Below are 9037 nucleotides of genomic sequence, written 5' to 3' on the forward strand. Positions count from 1 at the left end.
AAGCACGGTATCACACTTGGGGAGGTGACGCATAATGAGGAACGTTGTAGATGAAAACGACAGTTCTTACACTTGGGGATGTTAAGAATACTGAGGGGTGTCTGAGACTGCTCCGCTTTAATTTTTTCAGCTTCACATTGTTAAACACGTCTAGCTTCACGAACTCCACTCCAAAAAAAGGTAGAGCTAGAGGCCAGCTCCATATTTTTTCCTGAGCATCTCAAGGGCTCTGCGTGCGAAACAGCACCTCCTACTCCACAAACTCTATGGTGAAGCTGCTATATGGTAGAGTTTGTGAAACAAAACTACAAAGTTGAGCAGTCCAAACACCCCCTAAGTGAAGGCGAGGTGAGCGTAAATGAGAAAAAATGGAGTCTACGCTGTGATTTATCCATTGTCATCAACGAAACCTACTCTATTTAAATCAAATACGTATGATTAAGGAGCTAATGACCTTATCGGTGTAGCCGTGTGTTAGCTTTATGGCCGTGATTTATACTTACTAAGTACGATGGCCAAATTGAAACAAACTGACAAGCACCATTGCCATTCATGCATATTACTCATTGGAAAACTACACTTGTAAAAATTCCATGCTGCCATTTGGAGAATCATACCGTCTATGCTGCACTAAACGCCGCAGAAGCGTTACAAAGAATGGGCAGTCCATTATTGAAAAATAAAGTACCAGCAACTGAGCTCAGAACTAGTACCTGGTCAAAAGAATGAAAAAAAAAAAGATAAATGTGCTACTCTGGTCAAGTGTAGTTCTCCTACTCTTATGTTTTGTTCGTAGAATTGAGTTTGGAGCCAAAGATTCACATATTACTTGTCGAGGCCCACTACCATTTTGATCAAGCATCACTCGAAATGGCACTCCATTTTTGGATCAATTTGCCACCACGACAACCCAGTGCAGTCAGAATGCTCCTAAACCGCAATGACCAGCAGCAAGGTTGTCCGTCATACACAACAGATTTGAGCCTATTCAGATAGAAGGTTACTCTGTTTCAATTTCCCCCAGATTATCGCATCACAGATTCTTTGACATACCATTGGTCACCAGTACTGCAAGGACGGGTGAAATCTAGCGTTATTTAAGCTTGAAAATGACCACATAAGAAAGCTGAAATAAACTGGGACAAGAAGGCTCACAAGTATTTCAGGCAGATGTTAAGGAAGCGGGCATGTTGCTGGCTCTGGGAGATGGTAACAGAACCTTCTATGATCTGATCTTTGTTTAGTTCAATAGGTTCAAACAAGTACAATAGGGTCTGATAAGAAAGCAATTCTGAATCAGTATTGTGGATGTTAATAATGTAATCGTGTAGAAATTTCAACAGAACCATACCTATATCTTTATGTAAAAGAAAATCAATATGTTACTGTGGAAAACAATCACCTGCTGCCAATGAGTAGGGGCATCCTCTGGTGCAGTTGAAAGAACAATAGAGACATCTGGTTTTTTCTTCTTACTGCTTGGGCTGGCATTTTGGGTGTTCCCATCCAATGATTGACTAGGTTGCTTCTTGGATTTCTGGCGTACTGGTCCATTGAACTCAACATCGAACCAAAATGCAAAACCATGCAATGGAGCTAAAAAAACACAAGATAGAGAGAGAGCATGGTTAGCACTATTTTCCCATCTACACTAAGTAACACATATGTGATATAAACACAATCTCGACAGAGATCAGGCATGCTAAATCAATATAATTTCCAATGACGATCACTAGCAAAAGTTTTATTGCATTGGCACCATGACTAAGCAACAGAGCTCACTATGAGAAAACAGTTAACCAAGACATGACAGCAGAAGAAGGCCTGGCCAAACAAAGTAGCAGGTTTAGATCATGACAGTGGCAACAAAAGCGCGATTGTTCTGACCGGGGTGTTAATTTAATTTAACTATACCTGTATCAAACCAAACACCACACGCAGCACGTTATATTCCAGCAATCATGGGTAAAAACTAAAAACTCTGATCAGGCCTGTAACTGGGCAAGCAGTCACAAAATTATAAGACAAGAGGTGGATTTATTAGCGTCACCGTCATCACCTCAAAATAAGTCACATGTATGGATGTTTCTCTCAAATGCTCTTGTTGATTGCATTCCAGCTCAAGCATTAGAACATATCCTAACTTCCCAAAGTACTTGATGGAAGGGCAGCATAGTCATTCTGCTTTTCTGGTTACCTCAATCTTATAGCTTTATAAATATATTTTTTCAAAATATCTACTGTAGAAGGGATCAGACTTCAGATAGGATATATTTGATCATACCAACCTCAGGGGAAAAAAACTCGAGCTGCAGGGGATAAGACCGCCCTCCGGGCGTTGCATTAAGAAGAAAACTTCTCACGCAGGTCAAGAAAACCCCCGAAACCCTGCCCCACCCATACGGGCTCAGAAACAAGAATAAAAGAACATTCATGTATACAAATTTGTCTATAATGGCCAAAGTTGAACAGCCTACTGATGCAGGTTCGTACAAGACTATTAAATATCATCACCTTGTAGCAACAGTGCCACAAGCAAGAGACAAATCCCTGATCGTGCTGGTAAAAATACCAGTTATGTTTTACCATAATCCCTTATATATTATTATAGGAAATTTGTAGTAGTTTCAATAGGAATATCACATTGGCTATATAAGATGTACTACATTTCAGAGTGTAGGGTGGCTTAAGCCTTGGCACTGAAATTAACATCCTGGATTGATATACATGGAAGAATTAGTGTGCCATCCTCATTCTCAGTGTTAGGAATAAAACTTACAACTAATGCTCATCCCTTTAACTGAACGCACTGAGCAAAGCTTGCTCACCACCGTGCATGTCTAACCTCAGTTACAGTTAACAACCAAGTGCAAAACAGGAACAAAGCAGCGTATGCATGCTTTGAAACCAGTGTAGGCCTATAACAAACAAAATCACCCAGAATCTAACATGCCCTATAAAAAGAAGAAATGGATGAAGTACTTCAAACAAGAGTGGAAAAGCCTTAAACTTGCCATATAGGCACAAGGTATGATTCTGAGTTTATGACAGGTCATCTCAATGTGTAAACTTTATCAATTATCAGTCGAGGAAAACAGCTGTGCAAATCTAGTAGATAGAATCATGATCTATTTCCATCATACATATATGATATACCTGTTTCATGTGTAAAAAAAAAGAGAGAACTAGTACAACGTACCTTGCAACATTGACGTAAATTTAAATGCAGCAGTGATGGTTTCAAGCTCCTGAGCTTGTATGGTATAACAATCCACCTGTGCAACCTGCTCAGGAACCAAAGTAAATTGTAGTTCAGAAAAAAAAATAAGGTCACTTCACACATGCAGAGCTAGAAAATAGTACTAAGACAAGAATTATATGCTGAAGCCTGAGTGACATGTGTGTAAAATGCATGTCAAGCTGATAGGAAAATGTGCTTCTGGCAGAACAAATAATTGGGACTCACCACTGTTGGCCATGTCAAGACATTCTCTCCACTAATTGTCTCAACTGATGGCTCCATAAACGCACATTGTTTTGCAAGAGGCATCATAGAGGACACTGAAGTAAAGGGAGAGAAAAGGGGTTACTCTCAGAGAAATACTACAGCCAGAGTTATGCATATGACAAACAAATAACTAAGCCAGCTGAGAATGGGAGAATTAAACTCACTTTTTATGCCATATACATCTCGCCAGAAGTAAATACTATCATGGTATCTCTGAGAATTTGTGACAGGTGCCATGTAAAGCTGCAACAATACTACTTGCATCTCAGCCTCAAAACTCCACAAATCCACCTCAGCTAGTTAACTGTTATATAATGCTTTTATCAAAGTCCTACCGATGCATGCGATGGAAGAATAAGACCTCCTGGCTTAAGCCATTTATCCCTAGCAAAAATTATGCTTCCCAGCATACTCTGCACCAAGAGGACTAAATATGAAATTTCAAGAGCAGCACTTATGTGAAGTGAGCATAAAATTAGCCCAACTGTCCAAACTATAGGGATACTGATATATACCTCATACAGAAGCATGTATCCCATCCATTCAGATATGATGACATCAACTTTTTCTTCGATATTGACATCCTGCATTTGAATCAAAGACAATCATGTTGCATAGCACAGTGAAGGCCTCCAAATAGAATTTTAAGGATGGTGATAACTGATAAAACCCACAACAATATAGAATTTGAAAGATGATGATTACTGGCTATAACTGGTAAGTATGGGAAAAAACTCACAAAAATACAATAAAGATTTTAGGTATATGCAAACAGTGACAAAATGGCAAAAAATTGACAGAGATGTGTACCTCAATTCGGCCGTGCAAAACCACAACTTTGTCAGATAGCTCATTCTCTCTTACAATCTCCATAGCCTAAAATTGTTTAGTTTAAAAAGAATGTTCAGCATCAACATTAGTAGAACTTATAGAAGCTAACAATAAGATACAGAAGTAATACTACAGATAGTATACAGAAAAAATGGAAAAAGCATTTTAAGAACAGAACTATTTGATCATATAAGGCATGCTATCCATGTTGTATTTCACTATCATTGACAGGAGGCACTCTTTCCTACTGGGACAACCAAGCTACACAAAAAACCTGTTGCCCTAAGCATAATTACTTTTTAGTTCTTGCAAGTTCCTAAGTAAGCATAAAGGAGGGCTGGGAGGATGGACCTTTTCAATTCAAGGTTTATTCTCCAATTTGACAACGTAAGTTAATACATCTGTGCAGCAAAAAAACTACTATGGCTCAGCAAAACATGATTGTAGATTGGCAACCCAACTGAAAGGGAAAATAGGGAGTGAGAAGAGTTTACCTGCAATGCAATATCACTTGCATCAACTGCATAAACCTGAGAACATAATAAACTCATTCAAGGAGATGAATAATAAAGAATAAAAACAAATAAAATTATTCATCTATATCAGTAAATATTGCATCACATGTAGTACATAACTGAATAACAAATTACAGCACCCATGCAAAAAGAACTAGTAGCACCACACTACATACTTCATGCATTTAAAAAGAACAAAAAAAAGTCAAATGCCTCTGCAACAAAGATAAATATGCTTTTAAATCATAAAAGAATAAACATGGATGCTTCTAGTATTTGGTAATATCAAGCACAAGATATATCCTGGTACAGATAAAATGATTAGTGCATTCACACAGCTTTAGCCAACTGAATGCACAATTTCTCAAGTCAAGTATCCAACTATCTACTATAACTAAAAAGGAGAACCCCATTAGCAGATTTTTATGCAATTTGGTGCAGCCACGACATCAACAATTAAATCATAGCAGTCTCCTTCCCATCCCAATCGCAACCGAAGCATCCACTGTCAAAGACCGAAGAGTCCATCCCTTCACATCCACACGTCATTAGTGTGTCCCTTGCGCTCCACCTCCTGCGCTCCCCACTACCTCTCCAGATTTGGATATGAAATCCCAACAATCCAATCTTTCCCTATATAAAATGACAAGACCACCGCCACCCATGGGGTGGCGCATGCGGCAGGGGACTCAGAGGAAGCCGGCGATGCTGGGAGGGCCGCTGCTGTGACCAAGGTGGGGAGATGAGGGTGCGCTGGCGCGGGGGGACTGGAGAAGGATGCCGAGCCGTTGGCACTAGCTGCTAACGCGTGAGAGATCAAGGCCACACACCGCCACCTCCTCTTCGCCATCGCGAGGTGGCTCCATGGCTCTGGATCCGCGCGTTCGTGCCTGAGGCTGTGGCCGACTTTTTTTAAAGTACAGCATCCTTTTCTTTTTTTACGGGAGACTGATTTTTTTTTTTTTGAGAAGATTTTACGGGAGACTGAATGACCGATGGAGTACCGGGCCTCTTTGTGCAGTTGTTTTACAAAAGTCCTCCACAATCCACATTGATCCATTGGCCTGCCGCATCCCGATACTGAACTCCAATCTCTGGTCATCATTGGTTGTCTCTGGAAGTCTGGATCATCAGTGCAGTATAGACGATGCTATTTAGATTCTTTTTCATATGTTTTTGTATTTATACAAAGTTTATTTATTACCAAATATACATAAGGGACACATCTTTAAGACATGGCGCTGCCATATATGGTATTCTAAAAGATAAATTATGGTGTCACATTATACATTTTTTAAGCTTTGTAAACTTCATTGCAGCAAAGTTTACACTTCACCTCATGTATAATAAATATAATTCCAGCGTCTCCCGCAGCAACGCGCGGGTTATTATCTAGTTACTAACTATAATAGGTTAATCCAAAGTACAGTGAAATTATTGGAATGTTCATAATTTGATTGTTATATTGCAAAGTGAGTGTACAGAGGATGTTTAGTTTCTTAAAACAGTTGCATTGGAGAGCATCAACTGTTCTGGCCCTTAAATGGTAATAATGATTTAGAGACAATATTGTTTATCCACTGGATTCTCACACTGATGTTGGTCCATCCCACCTATCATCATGTGCATGACAGAGAGTGCCATTGTATGTCAAGAAAATATATAATCCCAAGCTCTTAGTTAGCACGTGTTTTTCAAATATACAGTAAAGAACGAAATAACCGAATATGGATTCAGCATATTGATTAATGTTTGCCTAGTAAGTATCAATTCCTAAAGGTAGTGGTTCTTCGGTAGATGAGGTTTATGTGGATGGATAGTGCATGAGCAACAGCATAAAATATGAGGAATATAGTAGCATCTATAGAGTGAGGGATTAAAAGAACATCAGTTTTCCTACATTGATAAGATCATCAGAAATGCATAAGTGTGCAACTAATAACTAAAAACTTACACGAGTGGCACCAGCAAAAGCACAAAATATCGAAAGGACACCAGTGCCGCAACCCACATCCAAAACTACCTGAAGTTATCATTTTCATAGACCAAAAGAGTTAACTGAGCAGAACAGAAAGCTATATCACATACAGGAAAACATCTACCCAATACTATACATTGCTAAACGAGTATTACCTTGCCTGAAATAAGATCTTTGTGATGCATTATGGCATTTCTGTAAGTACTAGTTCTCACATGATCCTGCAATCAGCAACCTAAAAATCAGTACTGAATTAGCAAAATGATGACATTCACTTGAATATAAACCACAAAGAGGAATACATGTAGCGCTATCGGTTCATAAAACAAGGAAACATTTCTCACATTAGGCTGTCTATGGCAGATACGCATATAGCAGAAAATGTGTGGCACTCTGTGTCAGAGATGCTAGCTAAGGTCCCTGGTCTACCAATAAAACCCTGCCCGCAAGGATAAAAATGGCCTATCTGCAGCTCGCGAGAAGAAAACAACTTACATACATGGTCCCATAAAACTGTAGCAAAATTTCTCAGGCGCAGTGACCAAGTTATAGCATGATCTTCAGGATATATCCGAGACTAAACAGCAGTCAACTCTGTAGTCTTGTAAGCTAGCGCTACAAAACTCCCAACAACAACAACAACAAGGAATCCCAGATGACGCCCGTAGTTCGACGACGACGATCCCACGAATCCGATCCACAAATTGGCACAGAACCCTAACCCCGCCGACGCATCAGGGAACACATCCGCCCAATCATCCCCCAGGGAGAAGCTAGAAATGTGAGAAGAATGTGGTGTAAAAACCTTGAGCATCTCCTCGTGGACGCCAATGTGTGAGTAGGCCTTGAAGTAGGCCACGTCGTAGTCGGTGCACGGCGGGGCGGCCGGGTGCGGATGAGCCCCCAGAGCCACCTGTCCCTGTGGAGACCCCATGACGCCTGCGTGGCCTACTCCGCCGCGCCGCGACCTGCGCGGACGCGGCAGGTGGCCGTTGCCGTCCGCACCGGCGGTGAACATGAGGGGGAAAAGGTGTTTGTGTGGCGTCGGCAGCGAGGGGACTGGCCGGGTCTCGGGGTTCTCAGTGGAGAAGGCACTGAAGTTTTGTTTGGGCCAACCGGCAAGGCAGAAGGCATTCGTCGGATGGGCTATGGGCTATACGCATATGTGCTCTCTATCCTAATAAAAGAATAATATGTCATCTTTGACTAAATATATAAAAGAAAATATTAATATTTATAATATATAATTAGTATCATTGAATCTATTTTTATAACTTATACAAAGATACAAATATAGTTAATATTTTCTACAAATTCAGTCAAATTTTAAAAAGATTGATCGGCATAAATACCATAGTGTATTTATTTTAAGACGGGGAGAGTACAATGTGTACTCACATGTGTATAGAAAGGTAATTTGATAAGCTAACCAATGGCTTTGGTTTCATATCCAAATTCGTCATAAGTCAGTAAGATTGTCAAAATAAATTATTGTCTAAAATATGTTAGGTGCTACGACACTGTCTTTTGGTTCATTGGACCGTGTATCGTGTTAGAGCCCATTAGAGAGTGCTTATGACTATAAATAGTCATCGTCCGTCTCGTTAGGGTTTGGGGTTTTGTTGCATTCTAGTTTTTCTTGTGAAACAAACATTGTTTGTTGCATTTGTATCGCCAGGATCGACGGTTGTGAGCCAGGGCCCGCTCTTGATGTGTATTCGCCTGTGTTGACTAGTCTTTTTGAATCAGACTTGAACCTCTTATCAAACTCATATACTTCATTCGTACTTCTAATTTTAGATTATGTTCATCTTCTTCTTGCTTGTATTATCGATTTGCTTACAAGAAAGCCTTCTCGATGAGGTCAATCAAGTTGTGTGTGGTTGATAACTAGGGGGTCCAAATCAGACTTGGTTTGAAGCCTAGATCATGAATATCGAGTTCTCCACTAATCGAAGATATTATCCTATCGGAAGATCGGGCCGCTTTTACATCAATATAGTCCTAGATTGCTATGATCTTTCTTCTCGTCGCATACATATCTCTTGTGATATCACTTTGTTGAGGATTGTCCTTTCTTTTATAGCTCCTCTACAAAGTCTCATCTTATGCTCCTACAGAGTTCATATCTTTTTATGTGCCTTTTTTTGCTATTTCCATCAATGATGACGCCACTCCATAGTGTGTGTCGCCTTCTAGTACCCT

At 40.0% G+C, this 9037-nt stretch overlaps 1 protein-coding gene across 1 annotated transcript; it reads right to left on the bottom strand.

The window, feature by feature from the left end:
- Positions 521-7946, bottom strand: LOC8067382 (probable protein arginine N-methyltransferase 6.2). Its single transcript, XM_021451867.1, has 13 exons — positions 7638-7946; positions 6988-7053; positions 6809-6877; positions 4834-4869; positions 4319-4384; positions 4024-4092; positions 3844-3921; positions 3673-3751; positions 3467-3561; positions 3200-3284; positions 1403-1596; positions 1156-1274; positions 521-1068 (listed from the first exon to the last, which is right to left on the bottom strand). The coding sequence occupies exons 1-13, from the start codon at positions 7848-7850 to the stop codon at positions 1026-1028; spliced, it is 1212 nt and encodes a 403-aa protein (XP_021307542.1). The 5' UTR covers positions 7851-7946; the 3' UTR covers positions 521-1025.

The sequence above is a fragment of the Sorghum bicolor genome, chromosome 1 (assembly GCF_000003195.3).
Source record: "Sorghum bicolor cultivar BTx623 chromosome 1, Sorghum_bicolor_NCBIv3, whole genome shotgun sequence".
Classification (NCBI taxonomy): Eukaryota; Viridiplantae; Streptophyta; class Magnoliopsida; order Poales; family Poaceae; genus Sorghum; species Sorghum bicolor.